The 21,013-nt window shown below is 33.7% G+C and overlaps 1 protein-coding gene and 1 long non-coding RNA gene across 2 annotated transcripts; one reads left to right on the top strand and one right to left on the bottom strand.

Annotated features, from left to right (window-relative positions):
• Positions 1–4,720: 4,720 nt before the first annotated feature.
• Positions 4,721–10,476, bottom strand: LOC147076199 (uncharacterized). The gene is made up of 4 exons (XM_085941209.1): positions 10,271–10,476; positions 9,782–9,901; positions 8,651–8,803; positions 4,721–6,207 (listed from the first exon to the last, which is right to left on the bottom strand). Exons 1-4 carry the CDS (start codon positions 10,415–10,417, stop codon positions 5,956–5,958), a joined length of 672 nt encoding a protein of 223 aa, XP_085797335.1. The 5' UTR covers positions 10,418–10,476; the 3' UTR covers positions 4,721–5,955.
• A 2,692-nt stretch (positions 10,477–13,168) lies between these two features.
• LOC147076198 (uncharacterized) lies at positions 13,169–19,088 on the top strand. The gene is made up of 4 exons (XR_015069880.1): positions 13,169–13,403; positions 13,662–13,808; positions 14,437–14,574; positions 17,610–19,088. It is a non-coding gene; the product is annotated as an uncharacterized LOC147076198 (long non-coding RNA).
• The last annotated feature ends 1,925 nt before the right edge of the window (positions 19,089–21,013 follow it).

The following is a 21,013-nucleotide window of genomic DNA, read 5'->3' as shown; positions in this document are numbered from 1 at the left end:
GAATGATCAGCGCTAGGCGGAAGAGTTAAATTAACATTGGGTGGGCTGTCTCTTGGAAAGTGATATCGGCCGTCTAATATCATTTCCCTGCCATGCATGAGATAAAAGGGAGTAAATTTAGTGGAAAGATTAACAGTTGAATTCAGAGCCGCTTGCACATGGGGTAGGCAATTTGCCCATAAGCGATGTTCTCTGCCGACTAAAATAGCTAAAGAAGTATTAACTGATTGATTGTATCTCTCCACAGTATTAGCTTGCGGAGCATAGAACGCTGTATAGCATATATGTCATTTGAAATAAAATATTTACTATGTCTTTTTAATTTTATTTATTTATTTACTCGTTGACTGAGGAGTCGTAGCTTTGGGAGTAGAATTACAATGCGACAGAGCTTGGGGTGTACTATTTGCATAATATGGTCTAAGTGATGGCCTGGGTCCAAAACTTGCATTCCAAGCTGAGGCTTGCAATATCATTTCCCCTAATGATTTAGAAGGAGTAATTCCTCTTTTTAATAACGCTATTTCTAATTTTGATTTGTTCCATGTCTCTTCGAAATCGAAAGGCGTGTTAATTAATTCCGACGCGTCGAGATCCATGTTGTTTTTCAACATTACCAGGTTATATAAGAAGGTTAAATAAGAAAAAAAACTGAAACGAGAACAGCTATAATTCTAGAGGACGTACCTTAACTTTTGATTGCAATACCCTCTACCTATTCATTGAATTACTAAATGAAATAATAAATAAGTTTACCGTTCAAAAGGAAGTGAAAACCACTAAAAAAAAGAAAAGACTGAACTATTTGTTCACTACACGCAAACAATGGGTCCAGCAGAATTTGCGTGAGTGATGTGGTAACGTGTCCGCTCTTCACTCTGGCCCAGAGAGTGCTGTGAAAGGGGGTGTGTGGTATAATAAGTAGTAAGATGTCGACCTAACGCGGATGTAAACGAAGAACGGAAGATATCAACAACCGTTGGAGACTAAGAACTAAACAGAGAATCCGACGTTCGCTGCCGTCCAGCGTTATTGGCGAAAGGTCGTGTGTTTAATGACGTGTATGTAGTGTACCTGACGCTAACTGGCTTAAATGAAACAATTAAAAACCGTTGTTCCGGGCAATTTCTCATTCCCTTCGGCTAGCGTCACCCCCCAAATCGAAATTTGGTTGTCAATAACAAGCAGGCGAATAATTACAAACCCCTTGTTATCAATTGTAATCACAATAGAAAAAGGAGTGGCAATCACTCGAGTAGTAATGATTACATCATCCGGAATGAAGCTGCCAAAAGCAACAAGTACCAATACCAGAACAACACTAGTGAAATTTAGATAAAAATTTGCTATTGATAATATATTGAATAATGCTTACTAAAACGTGTGTTAATAAAAATAGGCGTAAAAAAAAATCTAGCAAGGGCCAAGAAAGAAATATAATTTGGAAGTACCTAAGTGAACCGACAAAATTTGCTACTGATTAACTCGTCTACTAGTAAGAAGAACAGAGAAAAAAAAATTACCTCTCAGTGGCAATCACAACCGCCTAACGATATAAAAATCCCTAAACAACACCAATACCCAGCAATAAATAACGATAAAACAAATAGGAATTAGAATGCATTACAAATAAAACGGCTATCACGTTGTTAATGAATAGTTTTTGTCGACTAGTACAAAACCGGAATATATAAAAATGTTACAGAAAAATTCACTAAAAAAAAACCACATTGAATCAAAAAATAATTATTCGTGGACGCATTCTCGCATATAAATGTGTAAAATTGGTTCAAAAATTGATTATATAAATAATTGTCGATTAAAAATTAACGTGAGTTACGTACAACATTCGTGATAGATAAAAACATAAAACAGAAGCCAATAAAAAAAAATTTAACTCGCCAGAGTAATAAATTAAATATAAATGTATAGACGTTTCTAAAATAGTCAATAAATATTTCTATTAAATAAATTATAAGTCTTCAATAATTTTCCAATAAATTATTTCTTCAAATTTAAATCAATAGTAAATACATTGGCAACAAAGTTTCACTTTGATTAATATGTTAATTGGAAATAATCCTTTTTTACAATCCCCGCCACATGTGACTCCTAGTGTATTGTCACCCTGGGTAAAAAAATTCTAACCAAAGATATTGAATTAACTAAGCTTGATTTGCAATAATTAACGTCCGAAAGAAAAGGAATGAATTTAAATTGATTAATTAATTTTGAATGAATTGAGTATGATTTGATAAACTAGAAAAATATATGTTACTCTCGTTACTAAATGACGACAATAATTTCCGTGGCAAATTAAATTTTTACAAAAAAAATATCACATGTTTAGTAAAAAGTAGATATCTTTAGTATTCTCCAGGGAATCTGCGTCTCCATGTGGTTATCCCAAGGGATTGCAGAGCTGGTTTTCCTTATGTTTCAGAAGTGTGTTGTAATTCCGTGTTTTTGTCAATTTTATCCTGCCGAACTTCCTTTTGTGATTCCTGGCTTATTTGTTCACAGCAGCATGACGAATTTTGTCACAGCAGCTTTGTCACAGCAGTATAACGATTATTTCACAGATTGTTTCACATATTATTCCACAGCAGCATGACGATTCCCGATTGTATTCTGAAACATGGGCGGAAAACCAGATTAGCGATATCTCAACAAGTTAAGGGTACAGGAAGCCAAGCGATGGTAAAAATTTATAAAATAGCAGCAATAAGATGGTGGTTATTCAGTTGGAAATACCTTTAGTTTGTAGAATATGAGCTCCCTCCCATCCACGTTCTTGCTGCTAGGAACCTGACAAGGTCCAATGAAGTATGAAGGATTTCCAAACCGTTTCCAATTTAGATTGAGATAAATAAACTTTGTTGCGAAAAAAATAATGACCAAAATAACGAATAACTGTTAATTTTAAATGAAATATTTTAATTCAAGCGAAGAGAAAAAATTAAAGCGTCTATACTTGTGGACGTCTGGCGAGTTATTGATGTTTTTTTCTAGCCGATATTGCAACAATTTTTAATCTATACGTAATTAAGTAGCGCCTGCGCTTATGCAACCCGCATTGCACACAGGACAAGGTGGTGGTATTCAAAATGGCCGCGAGGTCGAGATACGAAAAAAAATCAAATAGGTTGGCTTCACTGCACAACACAAAACACGAAAATAAAAAAAAATCGCCTATCGACCGAGATTGCCAGAGTGATATATGGGATGATAGATAATCCAAACAATGTATGAAAATGATCCGGAGAAATGAAATAACGCACGCATGGCACTTGTTTAGAGTGAGCAGTGATAAAAACGAAAAAAAGAAACATAAAAGAAACTGTCACTAAAACACTGTTGGCGCCAATTGTCACGTAGGTTTAGTGTCACGGTTTATAAAGGAGATATATATATATATAGGCCAGCTAGCCAATATAAGAGACTACTACCTTCCGGTCGTGGGTTTTTTGAGTACCAACGGCCGTTCTCAAATTTCATTCCTCCGGAACAATCCATTCTAAAGGCAAACTAAATGTATATTACCCAGAACAAATGCTGGTATGTGGGCGCCAGCCCCTAGATCTGAAAAGGCTATGAAGTTGGGAGTCTAGGAGCGAAATAAAAGCTTATGTTAATTTCATGATAATCAGGTATATTGTCGAGAAAGGTTTGACAGATAAATTACAGGTTAGGAAAATGAACAATTGAAGCTAGCGGATCAAACCCTGTCTAGCGGAAATCAAGACACTCTGACAATCCCGCGAGAGGGATTAATAAATAAATGGACGAATGGAACGATACAGCTTACGGTATTCCAGGTCTGCGAGGTAGAACCAAGTTCCGACGCCGACAAGCCTTTGTCTGGGCGTTATGATGACGTCGGAAAGCCATCACTCATTCGGGCGGACCGAAATGGCCACCGGCCCACTTCTCCACGTCCGTCCTGCCTGGTGCCCGACACGTAAGTCCTTGTCACCAGCCTCTGGTCTTCTTAATCGTTTCTTAATCTCTCTCCGAGATTTATTTTGTGTAATGTCAAGTAACTGGAATGCGTACTGGAGTATTCACAAATATCACATTTATATGGCTTTTTACCAGAATGAAACGTTTTGTGTATTTTCATCAAATTAGATGTGATACATGAGTAATTACATTGGGAACATTTAAATGGCTTTTCAGCAGAATGAGTCATTTTGTGTCTTTTCATATTACTAGATTTTTTACAAGAGTAATTACAATGGTCACAGTTAAATGGCTTTTCACCAAAATGTGTCATATGTGTGTAATTACAATGGACACTGTAACGATCTTTATCCAACATAAATTAAAAATACGTTACTTAACGCTGGCCACACCTGGCAGTTAAGAATATATGCAACCGATATGTTGCAAGCCTGAGAAATATGAAACGCTTACGTTGGTACGTATGCGTCGTGAACGTCATAACGCCGATCAACAGGGAGTTCTACAACCGACATCGCCGTAGAAGGACGTTTCGAAGGAAGGATCTTCACATTCGTCGTTTGGACCGATCGAAAACGGTCATGGCGGTATTTTAACAGTATCATTATTATACGATATGGTTTAATTCTTCTGTCTCTACTATTAAATACCCCACACGATATCTATCTCGTAGAGAATAGGCCTAGTTATATGTTCGTTATTCCTGGTTCGCATCTATGTTTATATTTCACCGACGATGTTTTTTTTAACTTTTGTTCTAATAAACCTTTTGATTTGGACATGGTTCCTAGCATAAACATTCTTTTATTTTTTTTAAAGTTGCCTGACTATTCCCATTGTGTTTTTCCCAGTAGAATAGATCAGGCATTGCGCCCTAATTATCACTAGTTACATTCCATTGTGCACAAGTTGAACTGAAGGTAGGCAGCGTAGAAAATCCGCTCTCACGACCCGTTATCATATTTTTGATTTCTATAAAGTCTCATGTGCTCTATTTTCCATACTCAGGAACTGAGTTAATCCGTCGAAATGGGGAATTTGTGGTAATATTCTTTCTATCGCTTTATAATCTTATATCACAAGGCTGTGATTTTATACGCTACATTCTTTTCATTAGACACTAAGGCCTTTAGCCGTTACAGTGGCATTATCACCATTTTGATTTACCAAAATGAGTCATTTTGTGTAATTTCAACGAATTATGTGTTATACAAGAGTAATCACATTGGTCACATTTAAATGGCTTTTCACCAGAATGAGTCATTTTGTGTATTTTAATATTACCAGATGTTATACACGAGTAATCACATTGGTCACATTTAAATGGCTTTTCACCAGAATGAGTCATTTTGTGTATTTTCTTATTACCAGCTGTTATACACGAGAAATCACAACGGTCACGTTGAAATGGCTTTTCACCAGAATGAGTCATTTTGTGTATTTTCATATTACCAGCTGTTGTACACGAGTAATCACAACAGTCACATTTAAATGGCTTTTCACCAGAATGAATCATTTTGTTTTTTTTCATATTACTAGATGTTATACACGAGTAATCACAACGGTCACATTTATATGGCTTTTCACCAGAATGAGTCATTTTGTGTATTTTCATCGCACTAGATGTTAAACAAGAGTATTTACATTGGTCACATTTAAATGGCTTTTCACCGGAATGAGTCATTTTGTGTATTTTCATATTACTAGATCTTATACATGAGTAATTACATTGGTCACATTTCAATGGCTTTTCGCCAGAATGAGTCATTTTGTGTGTTTTCATCCGGTTAGATCTTATACATGAGTAATTACATTGGTCACATTTAAATGGCTTTACATCAGAATGATTTACTATGTTTTCATTCTTGAAATCAGATCGACTGCTTTTGTACTTTTCCATTTTATGCGCTATTGATTTTTTATGACAAGCTTTGTGAAGCTTCAATAGAGATAACGATGCGAAAAAATCAAAACAAAAACTGCACGCAAAATTTATGTCATTGAATTTTTTTTTTCCAACTTTATGACAGCTACTAATAGTTTTTGATCTGTGACGTAAGATTGGATATGCTTATGTTTAGCAGTGCGACTGACTTTATTTGTATTGGTTTCATATAACCCCAATTCTTTTTTAACGTCTTGATGGTCAATCTGTATTTCATCGTATGGCCCATGCACCTCTAAGATCCTCTCTGACACTTCGAGACTACCGAAATAGGTCACTGCAGTGGTTACAGGAATCAACTAAAAGAAGGTGAAGTATCACATTATTATAGGCAGACGACATAGGTATATGAGAGAATAATATTTAAAAATCAAACATCTTTCAAATCAACTCTTTGTACTCTCTTGGCCAGACATTCTGGCCCGAACAATTTTAGTAGGGAGCCCAGCTGCACAGCAGGTATACATTTACTCCCCGATTTATCAAAAGTGAAAACAAATTCTATAAAATGTTATTGCCGACAAATTTAACTACATTATAACACGCAGGATAAATCATCAAATTTACGTTAGTATCAACCGTTGGGTTGAATAAATTCTTGGAAAAATTGATGTACCTATCTATCCAACTGATTAAATATTTGCAATTTTCAAATAATTTTGAGATAGTCCATCGTATAAGGGGCGGATTTGTAATGCCTTTCCTACTTACAGTGACCATATTTGTTTGTATTAAAGAACTAATATTTTTCTCATATATATGATATTCTTAATACATACAATAATTTGAACATGACGTGTCATATTATCAGTATCATTAAATTAGCTTATATCGAATGGGTAATCAAACACCCAATATATAACGGGGTATAAGAACGCTTTTGATTGCTTATCTTAATCGTTCCATTATTATTTACATTGTCATCTGAACACCCCATTATTTTTGTATGAAGTAAGTATATTTTACACTTTTCTTATCAATCTAAATATCTAAGAATGCACTGCATCATATGATTATTTAATATAATCTCATTACCCTTTCAACTTCAGCATTGTCTCGACCGTAAATAACTGCATCTAGTAACGGTTAAAATAACATAACATAATCAACACAAAATAAGCTATTATACTTATATTACATTCTAATAAAACCAGTTTATTTATTATAAATTCGTATTTAATGAAGTTCATCTCGCCGTTCCAAAACAGTAGGTACCTATTAATAATTATAAATATCTACAGTAAATAACGTGATTAAGAAAATAATTAAATAACAATCATCATGGAAAACGTCAATTAAAATTTCGATAGTGATCATTTCGATACAAGTGACGACGAAGATTTGTATACATTTTATAGTATCAATTTTGATGATGTCGAACGCGTACTTATTCAAAATTTAGGAAATATCGGAAATAGTCGTAGAGACGCGGATAGTGGAAATGTCATTATCGGAACCAGCAATGATAGTTCTTTCAGCGAACAAACTAAAGAAGATAGTTTGATCGGGAGGGCCGTTAATTATCATAATGATACAGATAGTGAAAGCGGTATTATCCCGCCCAAAAGAAGGCGAAGTGCATATCTCAGCGATGATAGTGATGAAGAAGATAAGACCTTCAACACCTATTAAACCAACACGCGACAATCCAGCACCCAATAATCCTACGACATCATGTAACTCAACGAAAACATGGTAGGTACTCATTGTCTACTACCATTTTACATCATAAAATAGAATAGTTGGGCCGAATACACCAACAAATTGTTTGGAGCCCATAGACTATTTTCAGTCGGGTTAACAAACCGGCACTTCATGTTGGCGTATGCTTTGAAAAAATTCATACTTTGAAAATATATTCTGATTAACGCAAGTTACATTGGTTTAAAGGTTTAAATCGCAAACTATTTTTATTGTTATAACAAAATTTAAAATAAATATCATTAATTAAATACATTGTAAATATTATGTGTTAAACACCATGTACAGTGATCAAAACTAGTGGAATCGCTTGTTTATACTTTCTATCCAAAGGCAGGCCCCTTTTACGTAAGAAACCTATTCACAAATTAATACCAGACGTCATCTTGAATATTACAGCCAGTTAATAGTTTGCGTACGAACGAAATTGCAATGAGTCACAGGATAATTAAAAAGAAACCGCTCCAAGAATTTAAGTATCATTTACGGTTATGTTACCTGTGTTCTGAACTATTCACATAATATATGGGTAATATATTATACTATACAATAATATATTAAAAGCATACGTATTACTTTAAGTAAATTTAAGTCCTATATCGCATTTTTTTGCAAATCGTAACAAAAAACCATTTCGTCAATAATGGTTATACGAATTGTCTAACACGATGATCTAAATCTAATGAAGTTTTTTTTTATATATCAAATTTAGAAAAATGAGTTTTTCTTGTATATTTAGGTACAACAGACAAATTCATTGACATTTTTCCCTCGCTGGATAAGTATTAGTTATTATTTAATATAAACATCACAAGTTTTCTAACTTTAAACTTCTACAAGAAAGAAAGAATTTTGATCAGAAAAGCTAATACGTTTTGAAAAAATTGACCAGAGTGAAAAAGGATTTACTAAATATATTATGTAGGAATTTTGACCATCTGGGAGGATCAATTTTAAAAGAAAAAGGTGTACAATATGATATAAGTTGATAAGTGATATCAGTATTAGTAGATTGTTTTAAATTAATAGATTGTTATATACCTCATTTCCTGGGTTGCATTCGGAATAAGAGCAACTAGGTTGAGGGTAAGCATCATTGCTTTGCCTTACATCCTCTTGAACAAACTCATTCTCTGAGTCAATGAGCTCGAAATCAGTCTCCGATTTTAAATTGGAAGGGTATTTTGAAGCGATCTAAAAAATACTTACATTGAATTTATAAATATAAAAGTATATCAGTGTCTTCTTTTGAAAATATAATATAGTGTATCAAAAATTTGTGTATGTAAAATAGTTGTAGTGTATCAAAATATTTTTGCCATCTATTAAAAAGTTACACCTCAATAGAGATGTCACAAAAAAATCGATTGTTTTCGACCAATAATTACTTTTGTTAAACAAAAATCAATAAAAATTCAGCATACCTACCATAAAGTTAGTCAAGAAAGAAATGCAACAAACGAGAAAATTCTGTGATCGCATAATCATTTCGTTAGTACAAAAATATATTATTATAATCCTTACACGGCATAGGAAAATTAGCTTTAAATGATGTTTGAATATATTTTCTTTAGTAGGTAAGAAGTTTGGCAAGAAGTGAGTTCCGGCACCTTTGTTTTTAAAAAAAGCCCTGGTAACTAGCTATCATAACACTCGCCTAAAAGAGATTTCTTATTCCGTTTCACACGTAAGTAGGTACCACCTAAGTAATGCTGTGAAAATCTAGGGACTTCCTCAATAATTTTACTTGCACGATCATATAAAATGTTTCGGTAGGTACTTTCGTATTGAACACAAGACCAAACTTTATATCGTAATTCGCTGCTTTCTACAGATAAAACAATAATACCAAATACCTGATATGAAACATTGCTCCTAAATAATAAATGTGCAGAACAATACATTGCTATAGAAACGCACAGCACTGGGATTAATATGCAACACATTTATGAGACGTAACTTTTCAGAAATCTAGTATCCGAAAACAAAGCACCGAAGGAGCTGAAATCTTAACATGTGATATATTATTATGTACGGTTTTGTTCGTTACGACAAATTTATATAATACATATTCTTACAAAATATGATGTACTATACGGAAGTCAAATAGACATGATCACTAACAAGCGCGATGTATGTATATTACACAATATTGTATAAGTATGTCAGCACCTGATTTATTGGCTCGCATTTTGAATATGAGCAGCCAGGTTGCGGATCACTGTCTTCTTTCAAATCAACTCGAAGAGGGTCAGTCTCAGTTTTAACATTGGCAAGGCTGGTTACAGGGCTCTGAAACACAAGACAAGGTGTTTTATAATACGTGTTTACACCTATATTATTATACGTTGAGCCCAAACACACGGTCTCTGTATGTGACATAGGTATTATCACGGTTTGATACTGTCTAGCTTTTATGAATAAACGTGCAACAGCTGTCTTCCGATGAATGAGAGTACTTAGCCTGCAGCCATAGAGACGTAGAACCTATAGGTAGGTATTTGGTCAAACAATCGTTATTACGTAAGTGTCAACACAACCGTGTATAAGTATTATTGCATGTTTCAGTTAGTAAAGTCCAATATTTCACGCAACTGTTTTATTTGCATCTGTAAGAAACCATTTCAACTTAGAATGAATAATAAGTTTGGAAAACCTAACCTCAATAGTGCTGTTGGCATCGAAAGCATTCTCTTGCTTTATACAAATGTTTGTAAGCGGATTGTTTGGATAGATTATTGGCACATCGAACCATTGCTGCACTTCCGCATCATCTTCAAAAGCATCTAGTTCACGTTTTATATCCATTTTACGAAGTTTAATACACGAAAAAATTTCTCGGTAAGTAGATTGACAGCGACGTGACAATAGACAATTGAACTTTATTCATCTCTCGGCCATAGACAAAACGTCGGTATTGTCACTGTGACAACTTCACAGGCGTACAAACTTGTATTCTATAGAATGGCCTAAAATGGAACTACGAACAACGATAGGACGACTTTTTGAAAATTTTATTTGAATGTCAGATTTTGCCAGTTACGAGGCTTTGTTTAGTTTGCTTTGACAATGACTTCCCATCCCATTCTGCAGATAAGTTTCTATTTCTGAATGCTGTTGACGAAAATATGAAAAAATCTTTACCTACCTACAACTACATCATAGATAATATTATTATTATGATATCAGATAAGTACCTACTTTTGTACAAAATAAATCATAGCAATTTATGCGTAGGTACTGACAAGGCCATAAAAATGCACGTCTTCAGCTGGCATTTATTGCAATAAATTTGTGACGTCACAACTTTTCGGTCCGACCTTAAATATCGATTTTTACTTAAAAATACGTGGCCTACCTCTAAACAAAGCTATAACAATTATGTAATGAGTCCCATAGTACAGTCTGAGCGGCTCATAGCCACTCAGAGTGAACTATGGATGATTTCTTTCAGATAGACCAAACGGTCTTGTAAGTAAAATGTAAGTAATTAAGAAGTCTAGAGTTTAAGGTTAAATATAAACCATTGCATGTAAATAACTTATGCAATATCAATAGCTAAATGTTGTAAACTAAAGCTAATTTATAACTATAATCTTCTTTGCATTATATAAAATCATTTTACGTACATATACGTAATATTTTTAATCCGCGCGAGAGAGGATAAAAATAATCAATAACGTAATTGATCTATTTTGGGCAATGTAAAATCTTTAGTAGCATGACATTTTATAGCATTCAATTGGTCGAATGCGAAGACATTCTCGACCAATGGGCATCAGTACAAAATTAAACAAGAATGTCAGCATTTAACTGGACTATGATTCGCCAGAAATGTTATCATTTTTTTTCGATAGCGTCCAGGATCTTAAATTAAAATTTTTATTTTGGGAGTGGGAAAGTATAATCCGCAGGGGAAGGTTGTGTTGGTGCCTCGGCCAAAAATAACTTGAAAATATTCACTCGGGAAGAAAGCTGAGATTTAACCGCGTAAATAGTGTGCATTCAATGCATTTATTAGTTTTCTGTGAGAAAGCCCTTGCTACGAATTGAATTCGAGAGGCACTTAAAGTGTAGGTAACGAAATTGTAATTATCTCGATTATTCCGCGCTTGATGTAAACAATTGCATCACTTTACGATGACATCATTCATCATCAGCCGCGTATGACAACCGGTTTGCAGTACCCTTACGAGGATTTAAGTGCTAAAATCAATAACCCTCAATCTAGAGGACCTCATGAATATGTGTGACGTGTGTAATTAAATAAGTATTAAAATAAATACGTATATAATAAAATTAAGTAACTAAAATAAGTTTATAAAATAATTAAGTAATTATTTGAAGCTAAAATAAATTGTGTAATTGTTAATAAACATTTGAATATTATAATAAATCTATTTACTGAAATTAATTTAAATAAACAATTAAATCAGTATTATCGAAGAAGTTATTTTTTTTTTATTTAACACAATAACCCGCGATGTATTCTACGGAAAACATCTGATTCAAAGACAAGTGACAGGAGATCAGCTGTCGTTGGTGATTACGTAAATATTTACGAAAGTAAATTTGATTTGAAGGTCAATTAGATAATTAATGACCTAAACGTCAGCCTACTACTAGGTGACGATTCTAAGCAATAAAAAGATAAATAATATTGTCACAGTGCATTCATATAGTGTCGGACAAGAACTTTAGGTGACCACCCTCTCCCAAATAAGATTGAGCTAGCTAAGCAAAGGTTCTCAATCGGTCTAAGGGCAGGGCCGGTTGAAGATTAAATGCCTTTGAGATTATTCCGGGACCGGGGTGTATGTCAGTACCATAAATTATTAAACAATAAGTTGGTTCATGGCGATGTTGTTGACATTTATATTTCAGACATTTGTTATGTGACATATAAGTACCTATTGGGGTCAAAAGAATGACACTCAAATGGATAAGAATGAGAAAAAAAAACATTGAACGTGGTCACTCCGGTCATATCAATGATGCCGAATTAAAGTATTTAACAAGTTTTACAACTGAAAAAGTTTGACAGTTCAACCAACCACAGATAGGTGTGCTTTGATATTATATTTCCTAACCTTAAGTTTAAGAATAATTTACTCATTATAATGACGTTGTGATAATAATATTATCCTTCTGGATAGGTATTATTTTTTAAAATATCATTCACCTACCCATATAATACCTTCCCAGGTACCTATTTACTGTATTGTTAACCAAAATGATCAAAAGTCAATTATTGCATAATATGATTGCTTTCTGTTGCTCAGGTGGATAGATGAATAATTATTATCATTTGGTAATTACATAAATCTATCAACGAGCGAAAAACTCTTTTAAAATGTCTAAATCCGAATGAATTTCACTGACATGGGACAATTATTATCAAAAAATTTAGCATTCTAGATCCAATCCAATTATTTTGGACATAAGTAGACTAGAAAGATTATATCTGGAAAGCGGCAGGTGGAGATGAATCAAAGGAAGTTTAGTTTTGTATTTAATTTTTATAATATTGCGAAAGTGGCCACACGGTTAACTATTTTTGTCTATGGCGAAAGGCTTACGTCAAGTAACGCCTACCACGTTCTGTGTGCCACGATCAACTTGAAGACCAATTATTTGTATGCATAAAATGGATATTAAACGCGAACGAGAAGACTCCGAACCTATTGCAGAAGGGAAGCAATGGTTTGAGGTACCTGTGAATCATGGTCCAAACAGCCAGCTGCTAACCTACATAAAGCAAGAGGACACCGACGAGGCCGGATGCTCTTTTGAGGTTAGTTTTTCATAACGGATTGTTGTACATCGTAGTATTGTTTGTCTTAACACGTGTGTCGTCAGACGTTATTAACAGTGTGTGTATTTTGTGTAATAAAAACTGCGTGCAAATTGCGACAATGTTCCGAGCGGCCTACGTCACCCGTATTATATAACCCCACTTAATTTTGCTGCTAACACTGTCATAATATTTTTGTATTTACTGTACTATTATAATGTACTGTATAAATATTTGCTGTAATATTTTGTTTTTTAGAATATTGTATCAGACCCGACATCAATAACATTGAAAAGAGATACTGAGCTACTTGACATCAAGACTGAGTCTATTGAAGACGTCAAAACCCCATTCAATTGTGAAGATCAGCATCGGGGTTGTTCTTATTCAGAGCGAGTGAATCGGGTAGGTACTTTTATTTTAAATACTGACAGAAATACTGATCGTGTAAAAACTTTAAGAGATGGAATGAACCAACAACACTCTAATATATGAATAATCTGTAATACCAATGAAGACAAAATCTTCGATTGCTTATTTCTTTCTTTCGACCATGTTTGATCCTAATTGGATCATAATGTACGTCAGTATAAATAGTAAAACTGCTCAAGTCTAATTGTTGTATATCCATTGATTTACCAACTGCCTTGATTCTACAACGCGAATAAATGAATGCCAATATTTTTTAATAAAAACAAAACGAACGTCTTGACCAATGTTGAATGTCCCAGTACGTACATATTTTTTATTTGCTATGGTTTTTAACTGCCATGGTTCTGGCCATTTGAATCCAATGTACACTGGACGTACCTACCTCTCAGTTGATACCTTTTCCATGCAACCTGCAGTACTTTCACTTTACGCATGTTTCTTCATATGGTAGCTGCAGGCAAAATAAAGGCCCGCACATGATGTCTGTTCTAGAAAAATCTCTCAGATCAGATTTTCCAATACAGATATTAGGTTGCACCCGTATTAAATAACTGATTTGTTTTTTTTTTTTAAATGTAATTATAAATTATTATTTTTTCAGGACGCCGCTAAACAATCTGAAATTAATTTGCTGGTAGTTGATTTCAAAGAGGAGTATGTTGAAGACATAATAAGCCAAAGCATCCATGAGAATCCAAAACCTGGTTGCTCTTATTCGGAATGCACAGTAGTAAATCAGGTGGGTACACAATATTCTAAGAAGCTTTAACAATGCATGTAGGTAGTGATGGCATGGAAAAGTTTATGTCAGAGGATTTATTTCAACTTTGAAGTCACATATCGGGGCAAGTGAATATAAGATACCTATATTTTTTTCTTTTCACACGAAATGTTAGGACATAAATGTAGATGATGTGGTTACTACCACAAACGTGAAAGTTTATGTAATAAGTATCAATATGTCACGTGCACTTTGTTATTATTAGGTGTCTAATGTTTTATTAATTGGCTGAACTACGGCTTCGGAGAATGTGAATACAAGATATTTTTTATCCTTTTCGCACGAGGTATATTATGGTAACTTCCGCAAACTTTAAAATGTATGTAATAATTTCACCACCTGTAAACTGTAGTCGTAATTACGTGAGACTGACAAAATTTAATGTGCGTTATTTGTATGTGGGATGTTAGTAGCCTACCTGCACCCTTCGCCACTGGCCCCCGATTACTAGTAATTTATAAAAATAGATTGGAGACTGGTGTTTTATTATAAATCCCCATAAGGTCAAGTGAAAACATGTAGCCAGATTCCGTATAAGTGTTATATTTAGGTCTTACGCATACCTTAGAAATCTGCATCAATAATATATGTATTGTTGGGAATATAAGCAATCGTCTATAATTATATATTTAGGATCCATGCGTAATTACTTCAAATAAACATACTGATATAACTTTTCAACACACCCATTCTTTCTCTAAATTCTTCCCTCTCTGTATAATTTTCTTATATATATTTAACTGCCCACATGCTCAGCGTAGGTCACAATGGAGTTTTAATGCTATTTTTAAAGCATAACTCTGGACATTCCTTAAACGTTGTAGATCAGTGGTTTCCAAACTTTATGTTACTACGCCTCCCTTTTAAAAAAACCTAATCTTGGAGCCTCCCCTCCTTTATTTCTTTAAATAATACAGATATCTTTTTAAATAGCCAAAAATGTACTACTAAATGCAACAAAGAAAAAAAAATAATTATAAATAATTACAAGATAAAAGGAACTTATTATATACAACGTTTTTAAATTCTGTTAAACCATATAAACTTGACTTGACTGGCTTAAACGATCAAAAAAATTTGTACTTGACATGTCATATTGATTTCCATAGTAACGCACGTATATATAAATAATTTTGTTGCCCCTAACAACCAATAATGGTGTCGAAATAACTTTTTTATACAAAATAGAATTAACTGAAAATGAATTCAATTCAACTTAAAGATGGCTAAAAGAATTAAAAAAAATGCATTGACATTGTGTTCTGATATATTCTAAAAGTTTCACATGTCTAGTATTACCAAATACAACCCTTCTCCATAAAAAGGTCTCGAATGCCGTATCAGGAATTTAACATCAATATTAAAATACCCCTGAAAAAGTTAAAAAGCCCTGCACTACAAACACAAAATTTGAACATTTTTGCAAAACGAAGGCGCTACCTCGGTATCCTTTTCAAACCAAGACCATGGGCTCCTGCTCGCCCCAAGATAACAAATAACATTCAACCTTGAGATAGTTCCGAACGCATCGCTTTAGAAATCTCTCATGTAACCCGCTCCGCACCTCTCGCATACCGAGCCAGCCCTTAGATTTGTGATTGAGATAATGGCAAGACAGTGCAAATTCCTAGGCGAGGGAGGACGGTGGATAGTGCCACGCGCTATGGTCGACGTGGCCGCGCGGCTTTCCTCAATACAAAAATGCAGGCCGCGCTTGTTCCCAGTTCTTTTCAATTCTGTGACCCCTTTTACCATTTTTACGTCAATAACGATACATATAACTACCCTTGAAATGAATCACGTGTCCAAAAAAGTGCTTGGGCGCCAATGCCGCCGGTGTGACCAAACACGTGCACAAAAATATCGACAATAATGTGTGTAATCTAAGATCCTTGTTGTAGCCTATATTGTAAATTTATCGATGTTTGCCTATGTGTTAGCTTAAATAAATTGCTTTTCTGCGCAAAACTGTCAAATCAAAAATGTGTTTTATCAAAATTATATCCTGTCCTGATGTTACACATAACCTCGAACCTGAAGTGATACCGGATCAGGACACTTACCTAGATGCACATGAGTTCCCTTTCCCCCGGTATCATTAGCTAGTCGGGAAGTTAGTTAAAAATCGATTGCAAGATTTTACCGGACAAATAAGATTACGAGTTAAGAAAAACGTTGTTAAATAAATAAGATTTTACTAAGTATATTTATCTCTACATTAATTTGTTTTTTATGCGATGGATCTGCTTGTTTCTTAGCACTAAGTGCACTTTTTCTACTAAACGGGGTCGATATTTGGATTTCATTGCAGCTAATGCAGAAAATCCCGTTTCGCATAAAAATATGATAATACGAATGATATAGCCGTACCTACTTTACTTACAACTTGCATTGATTTCTTGACAAAGTATTATATTACTTCTTCACTTCGATTCAATCAAAATTGAACTAGGGGTTTTGTTTAATTCTATATTTTTTTTCCTTTTCAATAGTACTCAATCCAATTTCATCAAATCATCACTCAAATTCAAATTGGTATAATATGTTGATTGGCATATGCAGATTTGATTCAGCAATAATCATAATATTGGTATCACATCAAATTGCAATGCACAACCACATATTATATTTAAAATATTTAACAGTCTCGAAGCAAAGTTGCGTACTGATTATAAGCCATGTATTTGACCATTCAAGTGTGATAAATATCTGACGAATACTATAATAAATACTATTTTATGTAATAAAATACTTTATGCAGTTATCAAATATTTAAAATAAATATATAGGAATATAAGTCTTCAAAATTATATAAATAGATTATCTACAACGTTTATGGAATGTCTAGGATCATGCTTTGAAAATAGCATAAAAACTCTATTTTGACTTACAAGGCGCACGTCCTCGCTTAAGGTGTGTGATTTTTTTAATATTAATTTCTGTTATACATACATATAATGTTGTTTAATGCAAAATACTCCACTTTCTTTTAGTTGATTCCTGCAACTACTGCCATGCCATATTCTGTAAGTCTCGGATTGCCAAAGAGGCTCTTAGAAGTACAAGAGCCATACGATGAAATACAGATTGACTATCAAGACATTAAAAAAGAATTAGGGCTTAAGCATACACAATCTAACGTTACAGATCCCAAATTATTTGTAGCCGAAATAAAGCTAGAAAAAAAATCGTTTAACAAGGTAAATTTTGTGTGCAGTTTTTGTTTTGATTTTTTTGCATCGTTATCTCTATTGAAGCTTCACAAAGCGTGTCATAAAAAATCAATAGCGGATAAAATGATAAATTTCAAAAGCATTCGATACGATGCCAAGAATCTAAATATAACAAATCATTCCGATGAAAAGCCATTTAAATGTAACCAATGTTATTACTCTTGTATCCAACCTCGTCATATGAAAATACACAAAATGACTCATTCCGGTAAAAAGCAATTTAAATGTGACCAATGTAATTACGCTTCTATAAAATCTAGTGATCTTAAAGTACACAAAATGAGTCATTCTGGTGAAAAGCCATTTAAATGTGACCAATGCAATTACTCATCTTTTAGATCTAGTCGGATGAAAATGCACAACATGACTCATTCTGGTGAAAAGCCATTTAAATGTGACCAATGTAATTACTCTTCTTTACAATCTAGTGATCCTAAAATACACAAAATGATTCATTCTGGTGAAAAGCCATTTAAATGTGACCAGTGTAATTACTCTTGTATAAGATCTGGTGATATGAAAAAACACAAAATGACTCATTCTGGTAACAGGCCACTTAAATGTGCGCAATGTGATTATTCGTGTATACTATCTTATAACATGAAAACACACAAAATGACTCATTCTGGTGAAAAATCATTTAAATGTGATCAATGTGAATACTCGTGTATACTATCTGCTTACATGAAAAAACACAAAATGACTCATTCTGGTGAAAAGCCATTTAAATGTGACCAATGTAATTATTCATCTATAACGTTTAGTAGCATGAAAAAACATAGAATGACTCATTCTGGTGAAAAGCCATTCAAATGTGACCAGTGTAGTTACTCATGTATCCAATATAATGTTATGAAAAAACACAAAATGACTCATTCCGGTGAAAAACCAATAAAATGTGATCAGTGTGATTACTCTTGTATATATTCTAGCAGCCTTAAAAGACACAGGATGTCGCATTCTAGTGAAAATTCATTTTAATGTGATCAATGTAGTTACTCGTGTGCAGGACCTGATGCACTTAGATCGTATACAATGACTCATTTTGGTGAAGTGCTGTTAAAATTTAATCTATGAGATTACACGTGTTATCAATCTTAACCTGAAAATTTCTGAAATTGTTGTCGAATATAAGTACTAATGTGTACTTACAATATTTTATTTTTTAATTATTCTAATACTTCTGTACATAATACGGTAACTTGAAATCACTAAAATTAAAAATATCACATTCTGGTGAAAAACTTCTTATTTTTTTTGCCTCATCTATAACAGCAGGTTATTTGAAATAATATAACAAAAGAACATTATTTATTTAACATTTTTAAAAATATATTTATAATATATATATTATATAAAAATATAATATATTGAAAAATATATAGTAGAGGAACATTTTTCGTCTTGAATCCTTTAAAATTATAGTATTTCGGTTTATTTGGCGAAGATTATAGTATTTTACATTTTTCGCGAAACAAAATTATAGTATTGTACTATAATTATAGTACGGTTGGCATCACTGATTAACGCTGTCAAATTGTAAGTATACGCCATAGTGGTTTTAATAATGCTATGCGAACGCTGATGAGTAATAGCCACTCGAGCCGAGTGGACCCACCATACTCTCACGAAAGTGTGTCTGCATTAAATCGGGTTGTGATTTTTTGTGTGGAAACAGAGAGTCACTACATTGGTCATTCTTCAAACATCCATAAGGTACCTATGTACTCTACAACAGTATTCACGAGTAGCCAATGACATTATTAATGGACAGCGCAGTCAATACAGTAGCTGGAAAGTAAATTCGCGCATAGTGACATTCGCACATGCATAGGTAGACGTCAAGCAATTTCCATTATGCGATATCACGCATCGGAAATTTATAGGAATATCACCTGTATTGTAATGGTGTTAGAACAGTGTTTCTAGTGTAAATGTTCATTTGAGCGAACCCTTTTCGAACCGAACCATTCAGCAGACCGACAAAAAGCATTAGGAATTTATAGCTATACCACCTTTATTGTAATGGTGTTAGAACAGATTATACCTTTCGGCAGAAACGACAAAGAAAGTGTCATTTTTTCCAGATGCTTCGTCCATATTAATGTCATTGCGAGTAGCCGTTTTAAAATAGAATGACAACAAGCAAAGTGCTAACAAAACCACATCACATTGATTAACAATGCCACATGGCAATTCATATGTATTTATAGTAATATAATTAAAAATAGAACAATATATTGGGTAAAAATGTTCTCAAAGGGAACGAAACCGGTCGTTAGACAATCATGTGGACCAATTAAATTACTAGATACCTACTTATATTGTTTTAGTACTATCACAAGAACATTTTCGTAATTTAAATTCAAAACGAACGTTCCAAACTTATCTTATCTAAATCAATTAATAGAGCGTACCATTACTGGCGACTTATTTACAATAATTATAATTGGAAAAGTATTCAAGAGTTTCCTTCCACAGCCGTTGAAAAATTACCCTTTCTATTTCCGAAGTGACAACATATTTCTTCCGGAAACGCATTTTTTCCTGTTTACTTAAAGTATGTATCATGCAACCTGCATCAAACAAACGAAATCGGCTGGTTGGGTTTGGGACCGTTTGGTAAATGTCCACAGAGACGCTTTTCTGACAACTAATTAGTGTTGCCAATGCTTAAAATTAATTCAATCATTTATTTCCATAAAACGGCAACTCTACGTCACAACACCATTACCAAACAAAACAAAAAACTGTCAAAAATTAACTTTGAAACGTCAACCGGCAGTCCTTCAGCGCGTCCGAATAATAATTATTGTACAACACTACAACGAAGCCTAACAACAGTTAACGTGGTCAAACAGAAATTGAGACGAAGTTTACGTAGATTCAAAATGGAACAAGGTAAGTTGTTTCAGACTATTTAAAACAAATACCAAAGTGTTGTACCCACGCGTATAAAAGTCAGTTCTGCGGAACTGTCTATATTGTCGTAATAATAAATAGTTTGGCGTGGTCGCGGTGTTACAGATATCTTTGGCTAATACTATATCGATGTACTTATATCTCTTACTCGTCCCAAGATAATCAATATTCATGAGTGAGATGTTATGGACACCACGTGGATTTCTTGCAGCATCTCGTTCCCTACTAAACATAGCATGGGT

This window comes from Rhyacophila brunnea, unplaced genomic scaffold (genome assembly GCF_057557595.1).
Source record: "Rhyacophila brunnea isolate RB1 unplaced genomic scaffold, BYU_Rbru_1.0 scaffold_13, whole genome shotgun sequence".
Lineage (NCBI taxonomy): Eukaryota > Metazoa > Arthropoda > Insecta > Trichoptera > Rhyacophilidae > Rhyacophila > Rhyacophila brunnea.
Note: the sequence above shows the minus strand (reverse complement) of the source record. Positions and strands in the feature narration are given on the sequence as shown.